The sequence below is a fragment of the Callorhinus ursinus genome, unplaced genomic scaffold (genome assembly GCF_003265705.2).
Source record: "Callorhinus ursinus isolate GAN/ISIS: 27379988/994484 unplaced genomic scaffold, GSC_fseal_2.0 scaffold46, whole genome shotgun sequence".
NCBI lineage: Eukaryota > Metazoa > Chordata > Mammalia > Carnivora > Otariidae > Callorhinus > Callorhinus ursinus.
The window spans coordinates 4,992,459-5,019,367 of NW_027397108.1; the positions used below are offsets into that span (position 1 = coordinate 4,992,459).

The following is a 26,909-nucleotide window of genomic DNA, read 5'->3' on the forward strand; positions in this document are numbered from 1 at the left end:
ATCTTTATAAAACACCCTGTTCAAAACCCTCTCAGAGCTCCTAACCCCTGCAGGATCAAGACCAGCCTCTTTACCACAGACAAGGCGGTTCTGCAAAATATAAGGCCTGTCAGTTACTTCTCCAGCTTCATCTGCTACGTCTCCTCCGTAGCCGGCAACCAGATGCTCTTTCTGAGGGCCCGCTTCCTCGGGGCTCTGTGCTCTTACCCGGGAAGCGCCTCTTCTCTCATCAGTAAGAAAAGCTACACCCACCGCGCCCTTGCTTACACGCGTGAGCTCACAAGAGTCCACAACAATACGAAGAAGTCATCACCTTCATTTTCCACATGGAGAAATTGAGGATGGGCACCTTACCCATGGCCACACAGCTACTGAGTGGAAGAGCCAAGGCTCGGATTCAGACTCGCGGCGCCAGAGGCCCCGGGCTGAACCACTGAGTCCCAGGTACCTGCACATCTTCCACCACCGCAGCAACGGTTCCTGGCGGCGGACAGACGCTGGCTGCGCCGGGACCACGACCAGCTGATCCCGCAGAGGAACGAGGCTTCTGATTGGCTGCCTCCGGCGACCACTGGCGAGGGGGAGGGCCCGAGGGCGCGGGGGCGTCGCGGAGAAATGACGCAATGCCGCGGCTCCTTAAAGGCGCAAGCCCCTTGCGCCGCCGATGGCGCAGGCGCGTTCCGGGCACTCTCGCTTCTCCTCCGAGCGCCGAGAGCCGGGCCGGACAGGCGCGCGCGCGCGCTGTGCAGACAGGGCGCGCGCCGGACGCGGGCAGCTCGAGGGGTCTGGCGGGGCGGCTGGGGCAGCTGGGGCAGCTGGACCAGAGGGCTGACGAGCCGGCGCCGAGATGGCCGAAGGTAGCGCTGTGTCCGACCCACAGCATGCCGCGCGTCTGCTGCGAGCGCTCAGCTCTTTCCGCGAGGAGTCCCGCTTTTGCGACGCGCACCTGGTCCTCGACGGGGAGGAGATCCCCGTGCAGAAGAACATCCTGGCGGCGGCCAGCCCATACATCAGGTGAGGAGGGGGCCGCGGCGGGTCGGGCGGGGCCGCGCTGCCGGGAGCCCGGGGGCGGGCCGGGCCGGGCGTGTCCCGGGAGCTCCTGATCTCCCCTCCCCCAGCCGCCCCACTCCTCCCCGGTCACTGCTCGGCGCGGGGTCCCTCCGGGCGGACCCCCTGCCGGGCCCCGGGACAGCCCCTTAGCTTCGGTTACCCTCGGGCCAGACCCGTGCCCCCTGGGGACCCCCGGCCCTCTCGGAGCCCGAGCCGCAGCCCTCCCGTCCTCCCAGCTCCGGTGCTCACCGCCTGGCGTTCGCCCGGGCCTCCGAGCCGCCGAGGCCCCCCGGACGCCGTCCTGAGGCGGCCCGGGACCCGCACCCGCGAGCAGGGCGGGGCCTCGCCCGGGCCCGGCCCGCGGAGCCCGGCTGAAGTTTGCCGGCCGCTCGCCTCCAAATCGCGCAGTGGGCCGGGCCCGCGCGGCGAACTGAGCCGGGCGCGCCCCTCCCGCGGAGAAGCCAAACAAACACTTCCTCGCCGGCTGTGGGCAGAAGGAAAAGCTCGTGGGATCTTCTCCCTGGGATCGGCGATCCGACCCCCAAGGCCGAAGTTCCTGTCAGGCGTGTCTTTTTCCACTGCCGGTGGGAGCTCTCTTTAAAAGCAGGGCTGTGCCTTATAGACACGTTAAAGTAAGCTGTAGCTAATTTTAGAGCACTTACTGTAATTCTCAGTATGCGGTTACAAGCGAGGATCATGAGATTTTAGAGACTCGGAGGGCATTTTAAAATAACTAAAACAAAGCTTAACCTGATATGCTAAGTCAACTAACCAGGTTAATTAAGGTTGATTAGATGGTGCTTAACCGAGTGTATCAGATCTTGCAAGGGGCTGTATTTTCTTATAGCAACTTTCTGCAAACTGGGTTCCTCTTTTAATAAAAGAAAAAAATACTAAAAGGTGGAGAAACTGTTCAGTAAGCGGGTTAAATATAGACTAATAGTAGAGAATGCCACTAGAATTGACAGGTCAGAAAAAGCAAAATGATGTGCATGGTATTCTTAGTGCTTTGTCCTAGCACAACCCAGCACCCAAACTCCATTTTAACCTTTGCATTAGGAGATATCTATGCCAACTCAGAAGCAGTTCAGGTGCCCTTGTAACTTCTCCTGGCTGCGCTCTGTAAAGCTACTTGGACTCTTTGTAGATCTAAAGGTGGGGTGCAGGGAGTCTTTGTTAATATGGAATTTGGATTGCCGGTATGACAGACAGATCCTAGCTGGCAGTTCCGAGGTTTGAGCAATAAATATCAAATTGGAATCGGTGGATCAGAGTCTTTCCTGTATCCAAAGTATTCCCTGTTTGGGGAAATACTTAGGATAACTACTTTAGATGCATTATTGTTGCAGTTCTGTAAGTGGCATCCAGCAGACTTAAAAGAAAATTACAAATCGCTGAACACATGCTCTCTATCCCCTTTCCATGCTTCAATTTTCTCCATACCACTTACCGCTATAATATACTCTGTATTTCACACATTTACTTGGCCCATCTTCCTCAACCACAGTGTAAGCTCTGTGAGGTCAGGGATTTTTCTTTTGTCCATTACTCTATCCCTGGCAGCCAGAAAGGACAGTGCCTAGTGGTTCAGCATATGTGTTGAATGAGTGACTGCCTGCCATTCTTCCCCAGCAGGTTGGACAGTAGATGATTGGCTCTGTTATATTTCATTTCAGATGCTCAGTTATCCCTGATTGAGAAGAGCACTGGGCCTGCTTTCTCCTTCCAGCTTTTACTCTTATAGCTGTGAGCTGTTGGCAGGTGACTTACTCTTGACTTAAGCTCGCTAGTCTGATAAACGAGAGAGAAAAATGTGTCTTTGTCTCATTTAATCTTTGACCTGTGCAGAAATGTGAAATAGTGCTTTGAACTCTTCCAGGTCGGCACACAAGTCTACAAAGGTGGTGGTATTCACTGCTATATCTGCTGCATGAGGAGAGGTGTGGTATCCACTTGTGACGTGGTGGCAAATAATGATAATATTTAGTAGTGTCAAATGTTACTTATTTATAATAGCAGTAATTTAGGTGTTATTAATCAAGGTGTTATTAATCAAGGTGGCCAAGCTGAAAGGAACTTCACATCTTTTCTGGTCTAACTCTGTTACTCTTCAAATAAGGAAATGGGACTCAGTGGGCCTCAATGATTTTATTATGAGGAAGTTACTAGTACTTAGTGGTTGAACTAAGATTAGACTCCAAGTTAATGACAGTTCATCTCCTACTCTAACCATACCAAGTTACAACATTAACTCATACTTAACTATTCTTTGTGTAAGCTCTACTACTTATCGATTCACAATATGTTATAGTTTAAATGCTTATCAAGTACTTTTACATACCGTCTCATTTTGATTTTCACTTCCATCTTGTTTAGTAGGTAGGACAGATGTTTTTGACATTTTATAGATAAACATGAATCAGACTATGTGTTTTTGTCAGTGACTGATTATTTTATTTGTTGAAGTGCTAGAATGTTTTTGGTTGTCTTTTAAAATGGTCAATCTCAAGACTACTTCAAAGTAATTTGACTAATCTGTATTACTACTTCGAAATAAACTAGTTACTTTTGACACCTATGATTTTGGGCTTTTATAATGTGTCTTTTTTGTTTGAAAGGAACTTTAAAGAATTATGTTGAAACAAAATGAATTTGCATGTTCTAGCACTTGATGTTTCTTACTTTCCCTTTTGAAGCTAAGCATTTAGGTCTGTGATGTCATTAATATGTGAATTGGGTGTTCAAAAGTCTGGTAGTCTCTGACATTTTATAAGAATTTGAGTTTTGTTTATTATCTTTGGTTAGCCTAGTTTAAGTAACTATCCTAAGCAATGTATAGTTGTGTGGTTTAGAAACAATGTTATATATTGCTTCTGAGTGCCCAACAGAGGGAAACAATTCAGCTTTGTCAGAGTAGGAATTTGGCATACTTTCTACTTAATATAGAAAAGTCTTTTAACCTAACTTATTGATTTAATCATTTCCTGTGCTTTATCTCTGGTTTAGCATTTATTTTTCCTCCTGCTACTCTTAGCTGTCATACACTAGGAAGACTTTCAGTATAAAAGGAAAAAAAAAAGAAAGCTCGGCTTTAGCAGTATAACCCTAATGATAACCTGAGAAAAGGTTGTGTAGAGTATGTGTCAAGCAGCGTTAGGATACAGATGCTACTGGAAGGCAGGCAGGACCTTCCACAGTCCATCATTAAGCCCAGTAAGTGGGATTCTGCTTTCCCAGTAGGCCCTCTTTGCAGCTTTTCCCCATCCTGATCCCTGAGGGACGTTTTTTCCTTCAGTTTGTTGGGAAAACTAAATCTGAATGTGGCTGACAGGGACGCCTGGGTGGCTCAGTTGGTTAAGCGGCTGCCTTCGGCCTGGGTCATGATCCCGGCCGGGGTCCTGGGATCAAGTCCCACATCAAGCTCCTTGCTCAGCAGGGAGCCTGCTTCTCCCTCTCTCTCCCTCTGCTTGTGCTCTCTCTGTCAAATAAATAAAATCTTAAAAAAAAAAAAATGTGGCTGACGACCTTTAAGGATGGCAAAATTGAATTCGTTGGTGTAACGACCCACAGAATCTTTCCTTTCTCAGCAGCCCTGAGACCTTCTGGGAAAGGTTCCCTGAGGCTTATAGGAAATTTCCCTTTCTCTTGAATATTGCAAAGTTTGCTTTGCTTCATGTCTGAGGCTCTTCTGATTCTGGCACAATCCCATTGATCTGATAGAGAGTTCAGACTCTTTTCTCTTATGAGCTGTGTTTCTTTGGGAGTAATGTAGGTGAAAAGGATTTGAAAATGAACCACTGTATGATTCTGCAGGGACAGGTGTAGGTTCCTATCTTCTATTTACTTTTTTTTGGTGGGGAGGGTGCTATTTATTTATGACAGATATTCCACATCCATGATCCTCTCCAGTCAGAAGTTCTTTAAAATGATGCCATTGGCCTTGGCCAGTCAGAGGATAAAGTCCTCTGACTCACCCAACCTGCAAATGGCCCCACAGATAGCATTGGTTTTAAACTGGCTGTTGAGCCTGCCATTCACTTTGTCAGCCTCAGCTACAGTCACCTGAACGGGTGCATGGTCCTTGGTGCCGATGATGCAGAGGAGTATTTCCACAGCACGTACAGGTGCACAAGCTTGCCCGTGTCCTTCTGCATGTCGAGGGCACGTCTGCTGCCACCTCCATGATCATGGGCCCAGAAAAGCCTCTGTTCACTTTTGAGAATTTCGTTTTTTGGGGGGTATCTGTTGGAACGTTAATTTGTTTAGCTTTTCGTCCTGGAGAGTAAAGGGAAGAAAGATCCTCAAGATTTTTAGATCCCTTGAGTCAGCCAACAGTACGAATGGCAGTTTCTCCCCCTTGTTTTTCAGGGAAAGCTGGTCCTGTGAGGGTGGAGTGGAGACATTGGGCCCAGAAGCCAGTCTAGAGCATCTTGTACTGCTTTTCTGGGACTTGGTTTCCTCATCTGCGAAGTGAGGTTGGCCTGGCCACATGAACGGCAAATCTCCTTTAAGTGTGAATTGTGTGGCTCCGTGCTATTTTTGTTTTGCTTTGTGTGTATATGTTGTGGAGAAGGGGTCTGTTTCTGTTCTTACAGCTTTATTGTATCCTTTAAAGTTTTGTTGCGCATTGACAATAAAGCATTTCCTTTGCCCTGTCATACAGGATTTGGTTGGGTATTCTGCTATATAAACCCAGCCCCATAGAGCTGTTTTGTAACAAGCATTTATTTTATGCTGTTACTCTGGATATATTCCAAGGCCTAATTATCGATGAGCCTGTTTTGCCATTTAAATCTAAACTTTGACTCATAGATGATGCTGATGAACTACTTAAGGAGACTAATATGATCTTTGTAGGAAGTCCAAGTTTCAGAGCAGCATAGAAATTGTCGTCATCCTTTCTTTGGGCCCCTGAAACCTGTCCTGTTAGTATTTGATAGGCACTAATGTCCGTTAGTTTTGTCTCCTGTGCGCACAGCATGCTGTTGGTACCCAAGTCCCTTTTCTTTCACTTGTGCTTTGAGTTTATGGTCCCCTGCATGCGTCTGCTCCTGTCACGGGATTTTGAATGACAACTGTAGCCTGGTAAGTTCCTTAGTGCCCAAGGGTTCAGCTAGAAGCTCCCGGTTCTGAGACTCTTGCTGAGTCTTGAACATTCTTAAAATTCAAATGATGAGACCTGCCCCTTGCTGTTCCTTCATGGTGCTGGGAAATAAGTTGGGCCTGAATATCTTTCAGTGGATCTGGGCCTTGTTTTTGTCCAGCCACTGTAAGGCATCCCGAACAACTGCTTCACGAGATGAAATCTGTCCTGAAGGGCTTACAGTCATATAATGCAAAATGGTTTTTTTTCTTCTTCTCCTCTCCCTCTTCCTCCCCTTTCACCTCCCCCTCCTTTTTAGTGTTTGCAATCATTTGATTAAGCCCTTTTCTTATGTGAGGTTTTCAAAACTGATATTAAAGTATGTTCTGTTTCAGAAGACCGAAGCAGTATTTTCTCTGGCTTCTAAGGAAACTAAGCACTTGCAAATTGGAGCTCTAAGTTTAGCATAGATTACTCAATTCAGCTTAAAGGTATTTGTTTATTTATCCGAGACAGTGGTTGCCTGCTAGTAGCAGTGAATGCTCGAGTTCTGGAGAGGTTTTTGGAAGATTTCAAGTGATGAAACAAATGAGTAAAATTCTTGTTAGACTAGAGAATCTGACATAAAGTGAAATGTTAAGTGTTTAGATTTGCTGTAGAACTTTCCTGAGGACTGGCATTTTGAGTAATAGTATATGTGATAGAAGTAAAACATCTCTCATGAGCACTGATGGATAAGTTGTCATTTTTTAATCTATGCCCTTTGACTTCTGCCTCTTCTTACAGTTTGTATTTTCCCCTGTAAGTCCTCTTCAGTGTTTTTAAAGTAATTTCTCTTATGTAATTCAGAGAATCAAGCAAAGTGCTTTTCCATAAACTCTGGTTCTGGCAATGTAGATTTGGACAATATAGCCTAAGCGTCCAGATTACAAAGCCACTCTATCCATTGTTTAAACTGTTAATCAGTTTGTCTCATGATATCAAAGTGAGGCTTAAAATCTATTTATAATCCATAAAGAAAACATAATTAGGACAAATAAGGAGTCATTTGGCTTATGAGTACTGTGAGGTTAGTCCTTCAGGGAGCCGCATGATCCTTCAGCAGGAGACAAGTCTATCATTTTGTGTACTGAAGCTATAATATAAATGAATAATTTGTAAGTTAGAATTCTAGGTTAAGGGTGGAGACGCAGAGGTGTGGGGTGTGACAAGTGGCAGACTGGTTGCAACCTGGAATTCAAGTGTTTCCCGTGGGTTCTCCATCCCCTAAGACACGCTGAGTCCAAAGAAGGAAGGAAATCAAGGGCTGAGGTAAAGGTGGCATCTGTAGTTCTTCAGAGGGTAAAGGTCATGTCTAAATGCCCTCTAGTGCTCAGCTGGAGCTCTTGACCCCTGTGCTCAGAAGAGCAGAGAGTGAAGTCTTCTTTCTTGGTGTTTAGTGCCAAAAAGTGACTTAGCTATAAGATGATGGTCTAATGTTTGCTGATTCCGTTCCTCTGTGGGAATAAATTATAATATTTTCCCCTCTATTCAGAGATCTTAGGAAAATAGAATACTTAAAGAAAATAAGATCTTGTTAAAATTTTGTTAGATGAAATAACCTTTAAGCAATAAAGCTTTGAGAGGTAGATGTATGAAAAATGGAAGATGGAAGGACTGGTTTTAAAAAAAGAGACTGTTGAGTAATGGGATGTAGACAAATGTCTTTCGTTTTCCTTTGTAGAGTTAATGTGCTGATGGGTAGAGAACCTTAAATGTATATTTTTTCCCACAGGTATTTTGTGATTCTTTTCAACTACTGAATGTTTCCCTATCTTTTTAGGAATAAAAGACATTTGATGCTTGTGATTTTCATATTAGCATGGTTAGATGAGTAGAAATATTGTGGTTTTGTAGTCACATGAGCATCATTGGCCTGTTGCCTGTGCCTCTGAATAATTGTAAATTGTTTAGTATTCTTGAGCTCAAAATATTTTTATACTTTTGTCACTTAAATTGTACCTCTCAGTCCTTGAATTGGAGGAAACCTCCCATTTAGGAATGTGGGGTTGGTACGAGTCTCTTCTGACACGTGGAGCACGTTCACTGGGAGTAGCGGGAAGTTTGAGCAGAGTGGCACTTTGAGAGCTGAGGGGATCCTTGGTTTCCCTTTTCTCCTTGCCCACTTCTTCAGGATGGAGTTGGAGGCCAGTAGGCCCCAGGTCTTCCTGTATAGTCTTCCATTTGGTTAGCAAGAGGAAGCGTTTCCCAGCAATGCCCAGTTTTCTTCCTACACCAAAGCTGGCATGCAAAGTTTAGACCTACTCCAGCAGGTGCGGGACATTTTGGGTGTGGTCGGTTGGTCGGTTTGCTTGTTTTCCTGCCTGGCTCCTTTCAGGTACTAGTGCTGCCTTGTGTGACCGGAACTACTACGTCTATCCCCTGCCTGAAAATGATAATCCCTGTGGTTGGCAGGAAGGGAATAAAATTTATTTTTTTTACCTCCTGCAGTTGGGGGCATAGGGACAGGAACGAAGTAGTCGTTTTACTTCCTTTCCCTACCGTCTCCTTTGCTGTTGATAGGAAAGTGAATTATGAAAATATGCACCACTGTCACAGCTGTTGGTACATTCTTTAGAAATGACATCACTGCCTTAGCCCGCGTGCTTGTGGGATTGTGCTCACGAATAATACACTACAGTTCAAGAATTAACTTTGCCCTTTTTTCCAAAGAAGACACAGATGGCCAACAGACACATCAAAAGATGCTCAGCATCACTCATCATCAGGGAAATGCAAATCAAAGCCACAATGAGATATCGCTGTATACCTGTTAGAAGGGCTAAAATCAAAAAGACAAGAAATCACAGGTGTTGGCAAGGATGTAGAGAAGGAACCCTCGTCCACCGTTGCTGGGAACGTATACTGGTGTAGTCACTGCAGAAAACAGTATAGAGTTTCCTCAAAAAATGAAAACTAGAAATACCGTATGATCCAATAATTCCACTATTGAGTGTTTATCTAAAGAAAATGAAAACACTCTTCAAAAGATACAGGTACCCCTACCTACATTTATTGCAGCATTATTTACACTCACCAAGATATGTAAGCAACCCAAGTGTCCGTCAGTAGATGAATGGATAAGGAAGATGTGGTATATGTACACAGGGGACTATTACACAGCCATAAAAAAGGATGAGCCCATGCCATTCAAGACAGCATGGATGGACAGAGAGGGTTTTATGCTAAGTGAAATAAGTTAGACTGAGACAAATACCGTATGATTTCACGCATAAGTAAAACCTAAAAAAATAAAAGCAACAAATGAACAAACAACGAAAAGCAAAAAATCAGACCTAGAATTACAGAGAACAAACTTATGGTTGCCAGAGGGGAGGGGGAAGGGGTTGGGCATAATGGGTTAAAAGGAGAGGGAGATACGGGTTTCCAGTGATGGAATGAGTAAGTCATGGGAATGCAAGGCACAGCATAAGGAATATGGTCGATAATATTGTAATCCCGTGTATGGAGACAGATGGCGGCCACACTTGTGGTGAGCGCAGCATAACGTATGAACTGGTTGAGTTACTGTGTTGTCCACCTGAAACTGAGGTAACATTGGATGTCAGCTATACTCAAATAAAAAAGAAAAGAAAATCCATTGTAAAAAAGTTGGCATTGTCTTGAAGTATGACGTGTACTGTGTTAACCCATCAACAGCTAGAGGTGGCAGTAAAGGGACCTTACGTCATTAGTGTTAACTGTCTAGGGGCTTGATTATAGGTTTAGCCGTTTGTCCATCAGGTACACAAGAAGCCACTTGGTGACAGCTGGGTGCCGCAGAGACCATGGTGACAGGTGACAGGTGAGGAGTTCACACCGCACTAGTCACGGGGTCTTGCACGTTGCGAGGCTTGGTGGTGTTTGTGCACTGACTGCTGTCTGACTGCATCTCCCACAGACAGTGTCGGGCCTGAGCCTGCGTACGTGGGGGCCTAAATCACTTAGTTATCTTTTCTACCTCGTTGGGGCTAGAAAAGGAAATAAACATAGGACCAAAGACTTTTCAACATACTTTTGATGATTCACTTAGTTTTTCAGTACTGTATATCCTGATGTTGTGTGGTGCTGTCTATTTCAAGAATGGGGAAGGAATAGGTTGACTTTATTTTTGGAGTAGATCATTCTGAAAGTCTGCTCTAAAAGTCTATTTAAATGACTCATCTGATCATGGACTACTTCATTAGTGACTCCAGTTAATCACCTTTACAGAAATAACGGTCTTTGAGAACATGGATCTTTGGTCAAGTTTCCCTAATATGCTCGTTCATTCACTAAACTTTTCTTGAGCACTTTTGTGCAGCACAGCCGTGCCCTGGGCACCCAGGGCTCCGGCATCCATAGAGTCCATCTCAGGAGGCAGACAGTGAAGATGTCTGCCACAGAGAGATGTAAGGGATGGACGTGGCTGCTGCTGCGGTCCGGGTGGAAGGAGCACCACTCTGAGGGTCTGAAGGTGGAGGAGGATTGACGAGAGCAGGTGGGGGGGGCCTGGTAGGGGGGTAGCGCAGGGGGGCACAGGAAACCAAAGTGCGCTGGTCCAGAGACCAGAACAGACAGGCACACCAGATGGAGCGGGGGGGGGGGGGGGGGGCAGAAGAACACCAGCATCAGATGGTGAGCAGTGGGTAGGATGGCATGAAACAAAATTAGAGGGGTGGGCAGGACCCTGTTGTCCTGGGTTGGTACTCACACTGCTCTCCAGTAAGATTCAACTTTTCACTGTAGCGTTTCCCGGAGCTGCTGGATGTGTATTGGGAACCGACTGGGGATGTGGTGGGGTATGGGAAAGGGACCCAATATAATCTTCCAACATAGTTTAGTCTGTGCACGAGTTTAGGTTTTATTTTAAGGGTTATGGATAGACATTGAGGGGTTATAAGAAGAAGATGTAGTCTTATTTGGGAGGGTGCTGCAGTTGTTGGGACAGGAAATAAGGAGGCCCTGGACTGGGGTTTGTCAATGAGTTGGAATAAACTGTCTCAATTAGAGGTAGTGGCGATAGGACTTGTTGGTGAGAAGACCAAAAAGAATCTAGGTTCACGTCCTCATGATCACCAGTAAACAGTGCTTGTCGCTTTGAGTATTCAATTAGGGACAGCTTTAAAAGATTCTGTAAAGCACAGAATCTGTTTTCAAAGTTTACAGCTTAGTTGTGCAAAGACACGGTATAGGACAGTATTTTAATTGTATAGATGCTTGTGGTTCTAGGAGTTGTGCAGAGGAAGAAGTACTTGGATGACGACATAAGGTTCCATGCAGGAAACAGAATTTGGGCAAAGCCTTGAAGAGGAGGACTAGCGGGTGGATTGAGGGGGGAGCGTAAAGAGAGGCAAGGATCATTCAGGTAGGAGAGAGGTGTAAGCACAGGATCAGAAGGTGTGCACTCAGGTAGTCAGTAGACCGATGGCACTGGACTGGAGGCTGGAATAGGAATGGGGGCAAGTGTAGATGGACAGGTAGGTAAGAACGGATTCTAGGGTGCCAGCTAATTCGTTTAGATTTTTGTTCACTCATTAAATACTAGTACTATGAATGGAGGTCCACTTTAGGAAGGTGACTTGGTGGTTGTATGGCCATAGGCCTGGGAGGGCCTTGGAGTTGCTGGCTGATGTGGACAGCCCGCCATGGCAGTGTTCCGCACGCCAGGTAGAGGCCAGTATCCAGGATTAGGGAAGAAAGCAGCCTGCTGTTTGCTCAATGTGGGGACTAAGGATGAGGAAGAAGGAGGGGGTAGCAGGTTTTGAGCCTGCCTAAGGAAAGTGGGAAACTGAACATTCTGGTTTTGTGTTGAATTTGGGATAACATTGCTGAATGAACATCTTCATTATACTCTTCTGGTTCTTGAAAATGCTGCGACTGCTTCACAGGTCTGTGAATACATATGTTTATTTTTGCACGTGTTTCTTGTCTCTGCCTTTCTTGACCTCTTTTCTGACAGATACATGTGTACTCCTCCTTCAGGCCCTGATTCCGATACCCCTTCCTAACATTTTCCCAGTTCCGCCAAATAATCACTCCCTCCTACAGGCTCCTTTGGCATATCGCGTGTGCCTTCAGCGCTGCCTGTCTGTCTTTCATGCCGTGGGGAGAACTAGAACAGACAGGTGCACTGGGTGCTTTCAGAGCCCTTGTCTTTATCTCTAGGGCCAGAGGCACTAAGCCCATTACTGGAAACCCCGTCCATGAGAGAATTGAGTTGACTGCTGTCTGTATGTACTGACAGAGACGTGGAAGATCAGAGTCCAGGATGCTGGACACGCTGCTGCCAGACAAGGTGACACTTTTTCCTGTAACCTCTGCTGAGTAGCTGACCATGTGCTGGGGATGGGAGAGAGAAACAGAACAAACCGTCCTACGACAGAAGTTACTACAAGGGAGTCTTTAATTTGCCCTGTTTTAGATGCACAGTCAACCCAACAGGCTGTTTCTGGTGCCAAGAAACCTGGAGAGGAAGGGACCAAATTCTTTATTCAGAAGGAGCAGCTCCAGTGAGAGAGCTTTTGTGACGATATGACTAAAGAATTGAGAAGCATTCATTCCCTTGACAACATTTTGGAAGGTGCTTTGAGCTTCAAGTTGTTTGGAGAAGTTTGTAACAGTAGATTGCATATTGCAGAGGCGCCAGAAGCAAGGAGGCGGCTTGAAGCTGCTGGAGAGGTGCTCAGCCCACCCTTTCTGAAAGGGGATGCTCGGGGCCGTGTTCGAGGCTGTGTTTTTGCTTCTGTTTTCCTCTACCCCACTCACTGTCTCCTTCCTCAAAAAGGGAAAAACAACAACAACCCTGTTTCATAACCTTCACTTCATGCTTTGGTTTGAACTGCTTTGAAAGGATGCATACAAACACAATAATAAAGTCATAGAAATTCTTACTCTTCCTGTGAGCTGATTCAGGAGCACGAATCCTCCTTCTCACTCTTTACGTTGGCAAAGAGGGAATGGGAGGTGAGTAGGAATGCAGAAGTTCTGTAACACTTCATTTCCTGCCGTGAAACAGAATGAGAGGAGCCAGTTTTCCACTAGAGAACCCTTGTGAGAAGTGCCCCCAAATCAAAGGACCAGCGCTTGAGAGGACCGTGTGCATGGGGTCTTCAAAGGGTACAGAAGGAGCCTCTTTTAAATAGCATCTGAAAATGCATCCTGAGTAGAAAATCTGGAACTGTCTTGACAGGTTGTGGCATGAATGTCTTTCTTTTATGTGCTTTTCCAGAAGGTCAGGGTGTGACTGAAGCGAGGGGTCAGGCTTGTTTCATTCTAGAGGAGTTTTTTGCTTCACAAGTTTGCTGCATCATGATTCTGCCTTTGAACTCATCTTAAAATTTTAACGTGCATTTTCAAACCTTGTCTTCTAAGAGGTAAATTTTATGGACTGCTTTACTCGCAAAATTACAAGAACCAGATTTAAATTTTAAGAATTTTTTTTTTTTACACAAAAAAAAATCACGGAAGATCACACAAGAGTTATTTATGTCACCCTTTTTTCTGGTTCTGAACACTGTACTTAATTGTTGTCATCACCCAAATAGACCTGTCACTTACGGTTCATCTTTCCCTCTCCTTACAGCTTAATATCACGTCCTGATCATCCTTTTTAATAGCCAGTTCTTACTACATCATGTTACTGTATGATGCAACTTGCTGCATCGTTCCCCTTTGACATTTTAATTTCCAGTTCTTTTTTCTTCTGAATAGCGACTCTATAAGCAAATTAGGAAAAACAAAAACAAAAAACAAAAAAACAGGAGGTTCTTTTTTCTTTGTATTTTTTGTTGGTACAGGTAAACGCACTTTGGGGGCTATGTGCCCGGTATATCTATTTCTGAAGATAGAAACAGATCCGTTCTTGGAGAATAAAACCAGATTACTGTCCAGGAAGACTGGATTATCATGTAGAAACCCTGGTAGTGTATCTGATGTTTTTCCCACAGGCCTGTCACTATGGCCTTGTCGCTTTTCCAAGTGTTTTCTCAAAGTTATTGCTGTTTTGCCTATCTTTTAGACCGGATCTTTAAATTTATGCTTGCTACTGTAAAAATATTTAGAGGAGGGTTTGGCAGAGTTTTTCTGTAAAGAGTCCAGTGTTTTAGGCTTTTGAGGCCACAGGTGGCCTCTTTCACCTAGTCTTCTTTGTTGTTTTAACAACCTTTTAAAAATATAAAAACCATTTTTAGCTCAGAGGCCCTACAGAAACAGGCTGTAGGTTGTAGTTTGTTGACCGTTGACCCTAGATTATTAAATTTTTTAAAAATTTGGACATAGAAACTGTAACTCTGTAAGATCATCTTTAAAGCTGTTTAAATCATGTAATGATGACTTGCAGGCCAGCCTTGGGTGGAGCACAGGTCCACAGTCAAGGCTGATTCCCTCTGGCCCACCCTCCCATCTTCTCTTTCTTCTAGGTGGTTGTTCTGTTGCATATCTTCTTCTTTCTACATTTTTTCTTTTTTTCCCCTCCCTTCTAGCTCTTTCCCCCGGCACAGAAGCATGCTTGGGCCCCTTTTATGGCCTGATATGTGGGAGACATACAAATGTCCAGCAGATGCATCTCTGCGACCTCTGCTAGGGAGTGCATGATTTTTTAAAATTTATTTGTTTGTTTATTTATTTATTTTAAGTAGGCTTCATGCCCAGCATGGAGCCCAACATGGGGCTTGAACTCAAAACCCTGAGATCCAAACCTGAGCTGAGATCAAGAGTCAGACACTTAACCAGCTGAGCCACCCAGGCGCCCCACAAGCACATAATTCTTCAAACAAGAGTCTCTAAATTTTGTCTTGTCCACGGTCTCACCACCTTTTTTTTCTTCCCTCTGCTCCTATCCTATTATTCCATTAAACCTGCTTTTAAAAATTGCTAAATATAATTGCCAAATCTAGTGAAAACTTGGAAGTGTTTATCCGACTTGACCCATCTGCTGTATTTATCACTCTTGGTCGTTTTCTTGACACTTGGTCTCTCCAGGCTTCTGTGACCCTTCTTGTCCCATTTCCCCTACTGCCGGCTTTTCTGGCTCTCCTCCCTGTCTGTCCCTATGCGTGATGTGGCCCAAGTTCCTGTCCTCCCCCCCACTCTCTCAACGACTTCATCTACTCCCCTGATGCCACTGCCTCGGCCTCTCTGCTGAGCACCAGGCCTGATATACCTGACAGCCTGCTGCAGGGCTGCCCTGCCCCCCCAGGCCAGCTCCCCTCCCCTGGCTGGGTGGCCCGCCCTTCACCATGCTGGTCAGTGTGCTGCCAGACTCCCTGGGAGAAATTCGGAGACCTTGGGGATGCACCTCTCTCTCCCTCTGCACCTTCGTGACGCCACAGCCCATCATTTCGGCCTCTCCAGTCTCTGCCACCTGTCTCCTCTTCAGCATCACTGCTGCTCACATTCCAGTTCCTGGTTCTGAAAGGTGCCGGAACTGGTCCGTCTGCCCCCGGGCTCTGTCCCCATCAGTCCACACTGCTGCTACCCCAGTGCTTCTTCTGGAATGTCATTAGATAATGCCTAGAACTGATGCCTTCCGAGACAAGGTTGGTGCCGGTACTGGAGAAGGAAAAATACACCATGAGCCCAGAGTACTTGTGCCAGAAAGTCAGGAGATGCCCAAAAGATGGGAGAGCCGACGTGAAAGAACTCTCAGTGGCCATAGCTGTGGCAGTTTGAGCAAGGAAATGAGTATCAGTAACATTGGATTATAAACCCTAGAATAGAATACGTAGCCACATGTGTAGGCGTGAGTAAATGAATGAGTGGGTGAATAAAGGGAGAAGAGACAGCTTTTATTTTTCAGTTTTACAAAAAACAAACAACTGTTTTTGAGAGAGAACCTGCATGCACGAGCCGGGGCAGGAAGGGGCAGAGGAGAGGGAGAGAGAGAATGGTAAGCAGACTCCATGCCCAGCGCAGAGCCCTACGCGGGACTTGATCTCAAGACCCCGAGATCATGACCTGAGCTGAAACCAAGAGTCAGATGCTTAACCGACCGAGCCACTGAGGCGCCCCAGATAGCTCCTCCTTATAGAAGAATTTCCATTAATAAATGTAGATGGAATAAAATAATCGAAAACCATCATTTGAGCACCATAATAATAATAATTGTTACAGGCAAGATATGCCAGTGGATACTGAAATTAGTGGGCAAGAGTTTGAAGAGAAAAAGGATATTTGGGGGCGTCTGGGTGGCTCAGTCGGTTGAGCATCTGCCTTTGGCTCAGGTCATTATCTCAGGGTCCTAGGATCGAGTCCCGCATCGGGCTCCCTGCTCAGTGGGGAGCCTGCTTCTCCCTCTTCCTCTCCCTCTGTGATCGCTCTTGTTCTCTCTTGAATAAATAAAATCTTTCTTAAAAAAGGATATTTGTATATTCTAAATTATCTTCTCCAATAGACTTAATAATAACAAAGGGATAAATAGTGACTTTTAACTTCTTAGTGGAGAAACCAGCAGATGCCATCATAGCCAAATGACCAAGGTTAACCTCCTACACATCAGCATCCTGATACGCTGCACAGAAGGACATGACATCACTTCTGTAGGGTTCCTGCCAAAAGTACATAACCTCAGTCTGATTATAAGAAATAAAACCCAACTTGAGGAACATTGTACAAAATCATTGACCACTACTCACCAAAGAGTCAAGGCTTTGAAAGGTGAAGATCTGAAGGACTGTCACAAGTTAGAGACACAATCATGAACTGAAGTTTAGAACCCTAGATTGGACCCCAGAACAGAGAGAAGACATTAGGGGGGAAACTGGTGAAATCTGAATAAAGTCCATAATTTACTTAATAGTATTATACCAGTCTTTAGTTCTTAGTGTTGATAGTTGTACTAAGATTATTTAAGATATTAACATTAGTGGAAGCCACGTGAGGGGGGTATAGGAACTCTCCAATTAAAAACTTCTGTAAGTCTAAAATTATTTCAAATTAAAAAGATTTTTAGGGGCGCCTAGGTGGCTCAGTCATTAAGCGTCTGGCTTCAGCTCAGGTCATGCGTGGGATCGAGCCCCACATCGGGCTCCCTGCTCAGTGGGAAGCCTGCTTCTCCCTCTCCCGCTCCCCCTGCTTGTGTTCCCTCTCTCGCTGTGTCTCTCTCTGTCAAATAAATAAATAAAATCTGTAAAAAAAGAAAAAAAAGATTTTAAAAAAATTCCTCATGTACAACTCCATTTCCCTTGAGGTGAAGTCCAAATGTGCTCACCCCTGTTGTTGCTTGGACGTACAATACTTACTTCACTGCCTTTGCTGTCCCTCCTCGGTGTAAAACCCTCAGCTGAGGCCCGATTCAGGTGCCACCTCCATGAAGCCTTTTCTGACCTCTCTCCCTAGAGAGCTGACTTTTTGCCTCCCTTGTACTTAGCACAGCACCTGCTCCACAGTATTTAGAGTGATTCACTTGTCTTACCCCTTGGTCTCCTCTGTCACTCCTGTGACAGTTCCAAAGTCTTCCCTTATCTTTCTTGGCCTTGGCCCGTATGGGTGGGTACTGATCAGTTATTCAGTAGACTGTTGAGGAATTTGGGTTTGATTTCTTACAGTTAGACTGAGGTTCTGCATTTGTGGCAAGAATAGCTCTGGAGTGACATCGCATCGTCCTCCGTGTACCTGTCCGGGCCCCATGATATTTTGTCCCAACGTTAGATAACATTGATCACGTGGTTAAAGATGGCGTCCACCGGTTTAATCCACTGTATTTCTCTTTGTGATTAATAATTATGGGGCAATACTTTGAGATTATGAAAGTATTCCATGCCTCATCAACTTTCACTCACTAGTGTTAGTGTCCACTTGGCTCTGTAACTCAGTCACTCCTTCTGTTTTTAGACTCCTGTCAGGCTTACGCAGCTGGGTAGAGAATAGCACCTCGTCCTAAGATGGGGACAACCTGGGGAGGAACAGGCTTCCAGCAGGCTGGGGTAGAGATTTATTGTGGGGACATAATGCTCGAGGCATCAGAGTCCTGGAAATAACTCGTAACATTTCATTTTACTGACCTGAAGCCCAGGGTTAGAGGTGATGGTTTGTCAGTTCCTCGAGATTGGGGCCCACCACCTAGTTGAGATCTGATTTCTGAAACCATACCTAGTGCTTGGTGCTGTGCCTGGAACAGCAGAGGGACTCATAGCAAGGTTAGCAGCCTGGCCCTGCAGGCTTTATGGGTTTGATCCCATTGCCTCTCTCTCCCTTCAGGGGTCGCTGTGCTTGGGCAGGTGTAAGTGAGGTCACCTGTAGCTGTTGCATATCCACAGTCCCTGCAGTGTGCTGTGGGTACCGCCTCTCCTTCCCACCCCCGTCCCCCCAGCGCACACCCTGCGGAAGTTTTCTCAAGCTCTCCTCCTGCTGAAGGTAATTCACACTTGGCATGCATGTTCTCTTATCTGAAAACATTCTCTCCCTCCAGATAAATTTTTCCTTTGTTCAGATCACATGACTCAAAGGCATACGCTTTGTGTTCTCGTATTTCTTCCAGATATTGATGTAATTGGACATGGTTGCTCAGAGCAGGTCTAAATAGGAACACTGTATTTTATCTTCAGAGTGGATGGTGTGCTGTCAGAGGAAAATGGAAGACATTTCTGTGACTCCGTGTGTGCTGCCTGGTCGGCGGTGGGCAGTGAGGAGGTTGTCAGGGATGGATGGCACTGTGGCCGTGGTCTCTTGGGACTTGAGGTGGTTCTGCTTCAGCTTCATTACTATGGGGCTGCTTGGTGGGATGACACCTGAACAGTAAACTCTTGGTTTTCTAGAAACCTTTCCTGATCTTTACATTTTTCCAAGCAGTGCGCTAGTGACAGTGAGCTGAGGGCAAGGAAGTGGAGATGGAACACCGGCCAGTTAGGGAACTTCATTCACAGACTGCAGACCTCCCCTAAGCCAGCCTTACACTCCAGTTTACGTTTGCCCTCAGCGCAAACTCAGGTGATGGCACCCTGGACATTCAGGTAGCTTTGCAGCAGGGGGACAGTCAGTTCTCGAATTGCAGACTACAGCACACACGGATTGGATGCTGGGGGAAGCACCGCCCCCCCCTCAGTGTGGGAGAACAAGTGGGACACAGCACAGGAAAGCTCACGACGGTCGGGCCGGTCAGTGGTGCCGTTTCCGCACAGGTATGCTCGTTTTGGTTCAGTAACTGGCATTGCAGCGGTGCAATGCATCGGGCCCCCAGCCTAGCTGTATCGTGCTGTCAATTCAAGTCCGTACACATTTGCCAAGTGCCGTTTGGTACCAGGCACTTTGTGAGGGAAGGGGATAGGGTGGTAAACAAGACAAAGTCCCTGTCGTCATGGGTATGGGCGATAAACCACATCTCTTTGTGTGGTTTATGAGATGGTGATAAATTCTATGAAGAAAAATGAAGCAGGGAAGGGAGTAGAGGTATTATTTTAGATAGCGTGGTACCCGGGCTGCTCTTTGGAGCAGAGACCTGAAGTGAGTGAAGTATTAAACCATGTGATTAGGGGGAGTAGAGGGTGAAGGGAACATTCCAGGGGTGAGGGAATGTGTTACAATAAGCTGGGGAACTTTTTAAATGTACACAGTCTTGGAACCTGACTCAGTTGGTCTGGGATGGGACCCAGGGATCTGCTTTTCTAGAAGAGCTTGCCAGAAGATTCTGGGAAGCCAGGTTCAGGAGCTACTCTTAAAACCCGTTCAAATTATGAGTCATTGCAGGATCTTTGTGAGGAGGGAAGTTTTGATGGTGAGGAAGTGAAAACTAAGCCATCTAGGTAAGAATAGCTGAAGGCTGGAGGTGAAGAGAAAGGGATAGAAGGAGATGAAAGGAAGTAATGAAGGAGAAGCTCCATTAACATGGTACGCCGGTAGTGAGGCTCTGCTCCTAGAATCCTAATAGGAGGAATGCGGCCACGTCCCAGCTCTGCTGGTTCTTTCCCACCTTCCACTTCGAAATCCCTGCTCTCCGTGTGCCGTGTTAGGCTGGTGGCCGTTCCGGGCCAGGTCGGTGGCATTATGCCCGAGCTTTCCTGCGGTTTCCTCTCCTCACTGCTCCCTGACTTTGGTCCTGTAGGAAGAGTGCCTTTTGAGCCTTTGTGGGTCACAGTGCTGGGGCAGGGGGGCTCACCTAGAGGTCTGTGGCACCTGGTTCATAGCCCACCGGGCCTGGAGGCTTCCCCCTCTGGGACCCCTGCTTCTATCTCATGTAAATCGCGTAGATGATGTTCTTGGGTGACAGGAACCATTAGAAAGCGAGGTTCCTCTTTTCCCATCCATAAAAAGGAGGCCATAAAAGGGAGGGTGCCTTCTGTTGATGGAAATATTACCTGCAAATTTATATTTATTAAGTTGAATGGGGACTAAAACAATACATTTTTAAAACAGACATTATTTTTTAGAGCAGTTAAAGTTTGTGGCAGAATTGACATTTCAAAAGTTTTTTTTTTAAGATTTTATTTATTTATTCATGAGAGACAGAGAGAGAGAGAGAGAGGCAGAGGGAGAAGCAGGCTCCCAAGGAGCAGGGAGCCCGATGCGGGACTCGATCCCAGGACCCTGGGATCATGACCTGAGCCGAAGGCAGACGCTTAACCATCTGAGCCACCCAGGCATCCCAGAATTGACATTTCAGTTCAGGTACAGAGATGTCCCATCTACCCCGTGCCCCCACACATGCATAACCTCCCCCATTATCAGTGGCCCCACCAGAGTGGACATTTGTTACAGTTGATGGACCCACACTGACACATCACTGTCACCCAGAGCCCGTGGCTTACATTAGTGTTCAGTCTTGGTGCTGTACATTCTGTGGGTTTAGGCAAATATATGATGACAGGTATCCATCATACTTTCACTGCCCTGGACATCCATTTCTGATGTGGTTTTTAGGAGCTCATGAAGATGAGAAAGGTGGGGAGGAGCATCTGTAAAACAGATTCCCCTCCCCGCCCAGGAACATGAATTAGGAGTTTGGCTTAAGCAGGCAAATGCAGTGGTGAGCTTAAGCCCCTCTGCACAGATCTCAGAGAGCCTGCTGTCAGTAGCTACACAGTTTGAGGCGACATGAATCATTTAAAACCGTATGAGTAATGCCCATGAATCATCCCAGAAATTTCTGTAAATCTTGACTTAAACATTACATTCTCTTGCATTCTATTTGAGTACGTTTCCTTGCTTTTATTGGAGACAAGCTTTTGCATCAGAGAGGAAGAAAAGTCACTTAGATTGATTCTGTCACCGTTGCATCAAATCCCATTCAGTGATATCTAAAGTGGTTCTTGGAAGAGTAGAATCAGGCCTGGTTACCTGGGCATTTCGACACATGGAACTTGCTCAGCAATTGGAAGCCAGTGAGGAGAGAACTATTTGTGACCAACAGTTTACTTTGGCTCTGTTATGCTCACTTAAAGGTTGTAAGCCTCTTTCATGGATGCAAAATTTTGAGTAATACCAGCTTCTTTATTAACTAGTAGCCAACAACGCTTTTTTTTCTTTTTTTTTTCTTTTTTTTAAAGATTTTGTTTATTTGACAGAGAGAGACACAGTGAGACCAGGAACACAAGCAGGGGGAGTGGGAGAGGGAGAAGCAGGCTCTCCGCTGAGCAGGGAGCCCGATGCAGGGCTCGATCCCAGGACCCTGCGATCATGACCTGAGCTGAAGGCAGACGCTTAACGACTGAGCCACCCAGGCGCCCCTGCTTTTTTTTTTCTTTACAAAATCTCTTTTCAGTGTTTCCAAGGCAAAGAAAAATTGATTTTGTTTCACGTCTGTTCAAATTTAATAGGACAGAAAATAAATGCTTGCCTGCCCAGAGGATAGGTGATTGGAGGAAAAATAAAACTTGTACAGCATATTCCACAGCAGGCGTGTTACAAACCCTCAATCCCTGATCAAGTTGGCACGACTTCACCCTCTAGGACTCCACAGGACGCTTCCAGAGCCAAGTCTCCGCACGAACTCAATGACCTATTTCAGCCGTTTTGTCCAGAAATGTTTGGGGGTGGGAGAGCTCTCAAATCACCTTATCTAACCGCTTCTTTTTACAAATGAGAAAACAGGGGTAGAGAGGGGAAATGTCTTGCCCTAGAAACAAAACTGGGAACGAATGTGACAGGCATAGATATTTATATCCGAACACCCGAGGCCCCATTTTATGATACTCTCAATTACTTCTAGTGTTTTCCGCATGTGATAAAATTCTCCAAGTGACATTTTAAGACTGCTGCATTCTCCAGGAGAGAGTTTGTAAATTGACATTATATCATAATAAAAGTGAGGATATTGCTACTTCCAGTAAATTTAGGTATGACCCTAGAGCTTCCTAGGGGAGAGATGAAGAACACAGAAAAGAACAGTTGATTTACCTCCTGTTTTTTTACAGACTAACTTTCAAAACAGAACTGTCAGTTATTAACGCTCTGGGTGAGCTTTCTTTTCTTTTCTTTTAAAATTTGTTAACTCAGTGCAGTTCACCGCATTCTGTGTAGCAAAGGAGAGAGAGATGATGTGCAAGATGAGAAAATTCTAGATAAAAAGGGGAAGTTATGGAGAAAATGTACTGGGCTGGAGGATGAGGACAGTTAATTGGTGGATCTTGGGCAAATTAAGGTCTTTCCTGAAGGAAAGAAATGTAAACCAGAGTGACAAAAACTAAAGAGATCAAGAGACTTAGCTGGGGAATCAGGAAAAAGGGAAGACAAAAGGAGGGAGAAAAAGACACATTTGAGGTTACTGAGTTGGAAAGGCATGGCATCTCTCCAAGAATTGAGAGAAGGAGGTAACAGAGTGATGGTAAGCTCTGAAGCAAGACTCTTTCAAAATAGATTTGAGTGACTCTTACCAGCTAGGATTGGAAGAGACTTGAGATCAGCTTTCACCGTATTCTTGACAGATGGGTGGTCGTGCAGCCCACGAGGACATCACCTGCACACTGGTGATGTTCAGATAACAAGCCGCCATAATACAAGTACATGCATGGAGGTTAAGAGTTTATTTTTTTTTTAAGATTTTATTTATTTGGGAGAGAAAGCACGAGCTGGGGAGAGGGGCAGAGAGAGAGGGAGAAGCAGACTCCCTGCTGAGCAGGGAGCCCAATGCTGGGCCCAATCCCAGGACCCTGGGATCATGACCTGAAGATGCTTAACTGACTGAGCCACCCAGGTGCCCCACTGAGGTTAAGAGTTTAGACACTTGTAGCAATTTGCCAGAGTAATTTTATGTCTGTTGAATCTGATAAAATAATTGGGGCCTGCATTTTATGTGTCTTTTTATTTCATTTTTCTAATAATTCCTTCATTTTTTAATTGCAAATATAATTGACATAACATTGTATTAGCTTCAGGTATACAACACAATGATTCGATATTTGTATACATTGCAGAATGATCTCCACGGTAAGTCTAGTTAACCTGTCACCTTACATAGTTACAAAACTTTTTTTCTTGTGATGAGAACTTGTAAGATCTACTCTCTTGGCAGCTTTCAAATATGCAGTACAATATTATTAACTGTAGTTGCCACGTGGTACATTATATTCCCATTATACTTTTATTATATTTTACAAAATACTCATCTGGGATGGATTACAAGTACCAAATAACCCGTGGGTAATTTGGGAAGCATTGATTAACCCCTTGCTACTCAGAGGGGTCTGGAGACCAGCAGCATCTGTGCTGCCTGAGACCTTGTTACAAATGCAGAAACTCAAGCCCCACCAAGACCTTCTGGATCAAGACCCCTGGATGACCCAGTTGAACATTAAAGTTTGAGAAACGCTGTGCTTCTGTCCTTTCAGCGTTGGACAGGTGCAATTATTAAAAGCTCTTCCTCATACCGCTTCTGGTTCCATGTCACTGTACCTGAGGTCATGCAGGAAGGAAACCTCATGTGACAGTACTTTGAATATTCAAAGACCACTATCACTTCCAACACTTACTTTACAAATAACTGTTGAATATCTATTCTTTGTGAACCACCGGGCTCCATTGTCCGGAGCCATTGATAAACAGGACTCTGGCTTTAAGGAACTTGAAGTTAAATAAAGGAGATATGAAATGGGATATGTACTTAAATACCACGATGGCAACAGAACTTGATGGACTCATGAAGTGCTTGGGAAATCTATAGCAGGAGAAATTATTTGTACTTGCATGGAGGTGAGGGTGCAGGTGCAGCCTGTGGAGGGTGGAGTGACGAGGAATAACTTTTTGTGGAACTGACATTTCAGGCAGTCTTTACAAGACAGGTAGGAATGGAGTGTGCAGGGATAGTATCAGGAGAGATCAGACATTTCAGATGTTTAGAGACTTGATAGTACAATGATTCATTTTTCATGGCTTGAAAAAGGATCTGCTTTTAGAGAAGTCTGAAATGGTCAGTGCTCATATCTACAGGAATCTTATTTTCTGTCCTCTTTGCCATCTCTCACTGAGACAGAAAACTGTATTCTTCATTGTGAAAATATATGATGGTGTAGTCAACTTCAAAAACACAGCCACTGTGCAGTCATGTGGTTGACCACTGAAAGGAAAGGTCTGTTTGTAGCCCCTTCATCTCCAGTCCGGTCCCCCTCCTCCTTCCACTGTCCACACCAGGAGCAGGTAGGCACAGCTAGCTCTTGGGTGAACATGTATTATTTTAAAATAAGAACAGCTCCAGTTCTAGGTTGAGGTTCCTCCACCTGAACATGTTCCGGAGTTACAGCCTTTAAATAGCGACCTTCTCAGTCTGGGTCTGGTCAGGAGACAGAGTCCACACAGTAACTTCAACAAAGAAAGCTTGATATAAAGAATTATAAACTACAGTGGGAGATAGGAGTCATGAGGGATTAGCTCGTAAGAAGTAAGGAAAAGTCTAAAAAATACAGGAATAGCCCATAGAAGGAGCAGCCTCCACTTGAGGCTGAGTTCCAGACATTTTGAACAGCGCACAGCCACAACTCTCTGCATGGCACGGAAGCCATGCAGCTGGAACTTGCCAGAAGTTTGTCCTCGCAGGTGCCTGGGAAAGCTGTTCACGAGAGGTGTCAAAACTGCCCTCGGGAGCCGCAGGGAAGACTCCCGCATGCTGCCGGCAGCTGTGCCCCCAGGAGCTCCGTGCTGGGGAGGCTGGCTGTGTTATAGGAGCCTCCCAGGCTGCTGACCAGAACGAGGAAGCACAGTCTTTCCAGCGCTCTCTGCCGAAAAGCTTAACGTCATGCCAGTTGACAAAGGAAAATTATTTAAGAGGCTCAGATTCATTTTCACAGGGCATGCAAAAAGGGAGAATTTGGAGCTGAGAGGCAATGCGTCGATAACCAGCACAGTGATTGAGAAATACAGTCATGACATCCTCAGTGAAAAATTCCGTGTGTGCTGCCAAAAAGACTCTACGGTGCATTTCAGATTTAGGTCTTAGTCTTACCACTAATACGATTTTTCTCTCTTGGTTGGGAATTGACAAGATTTTTTCCTTCACTTATTAAAAGTGTCAGGCATGCAGATAAACCCAGGCTGCAGTGAGCACCTGTAGAGGCAGGAATAGCAGACATGAAATACAGGAAGGAAACAAGGTTGTCTGATGATCTTCATACTCCAGATACATTATCCCATCAATTTCATCTTCTTCAGGGTCTCCAAGGCCTCAGGATGGACTGGCTTCCTTCTACTTGTACATAGCTGCTGGCCCAGGACCATTCTGCACCATTGCCTACATTGACTTCCCTTCTTTCCTGTGTTGGAGCATGTCTTTTAGTTACTGAAATCCTCCTGTTTCTTGATTCACTCCCTTGTTTATTGGGGCACATTTTCTAGCAGCACACTGAGAAAGGTCGCAAGGGAGATAATTTGTTTTGAGACCATGTGTAGCTGAAAATATCCATTCTATCCTGACATTTGATTGGTAGTTTGGCTGGTAATCAAAATCTGTGTTGGAAATAATTTTTCTTCAGAAGTTTGAGGTCATGTGCTCTTCAGGCAGACCTATGTCCATAGCTTTAGGTCTTTCCTTTCAGCGCTGGTCAGGTCCTCCAAAGAGTCCTCCAGTTTCTTGTCTGGCTTTCAATACTTAAGAGCAGAATTGGGGAAAAAAGATTGATGGTCTCAGCATTCAGTATGTAAACACTCCATTTGCTCTCTCTTTTTGGTGCAGTACAGTTACCCTCAAATGTGCCTGATATCGCCCCTGTCCAGAGACCCACCCTCTGTTTTATACCCTTCACGATGTAAATCACTTATCTTACACTGGAGCTGGGTGGGGAGGGCCTTACGGGGAGTTGTGTATATATGTGGAGGCAGGACCTGGAAATTCAGCTCCTTACTACCACTGTCAACCTGTGTCTATTTTTGGCTCATCTCTCACCCTCCTTCCACAGCTGCCTCATTTGACCAATTCCCAGCCTCAGGGGGTGGGAGGTTCTTAAGTGCAATTTAGATTGTGTCTTACCTTTTCTCACTGCTAAATTATGAACATCATTTAGACCTTGGGTAAGGGACCAGTTCTTAAACAAGACACAAAAAACATTCACCATGAAAAATTATTCTTCAAGTTGTTCATTGCCTTAAACAAAGGTGTCAAGTCTGCCAAAGGTTTAATATCAAGACTCTAACAACTCCTACACCTCCACATGAAGACAGTTAACTCAATGTAAAAAATGAACAGGAGACTTGAACTTAACATGTGTTTCACAGAAGAGAAAACACATGTGGCCATAGACACAAAGAGATGTTCCACACCTGTGTGACAGGGCGGTGCAGATCACAACCCCAAGGAGAGTGGTTTCGTGGGTACAGTAATAACAAAGAAGCAAGGGAAAAA

The 26,909-nt window shown here is 45.3% G+C and overlaps 1 protein-coding gene and 1 pseudogene across 1 annotated transcript in view; one reads left to right on the plus strand and one right to left on the minus strand.

The window, feature by feature from the left end:
* Positions 1 to 412: 412 nt before the first annotated feature.
* GAN (gigaxonin) overlaps positions 413 to 26,909 on the plus strand; it is a 60,200-nt gene continuing 33,703 nt past the window's right edge. Inside the window, exon 1 of the mRNA XM_025860533.2 lies at positions 413 to 1,014. Coding sequence (XP_025716318.1) covers positions 848 to 1,014 — 167 coding nt within the window. The 5' untranslated portion in view covers positions 413 to 847. The remainder of the gene's footprint in view (positions 1,015 to 26,909) is intronic.
* Positions 4,960 to 5,204, minus strand: LOC112814814 (small ribosomal subunit protein eS21 pseudogene; annotated as a pseudogene).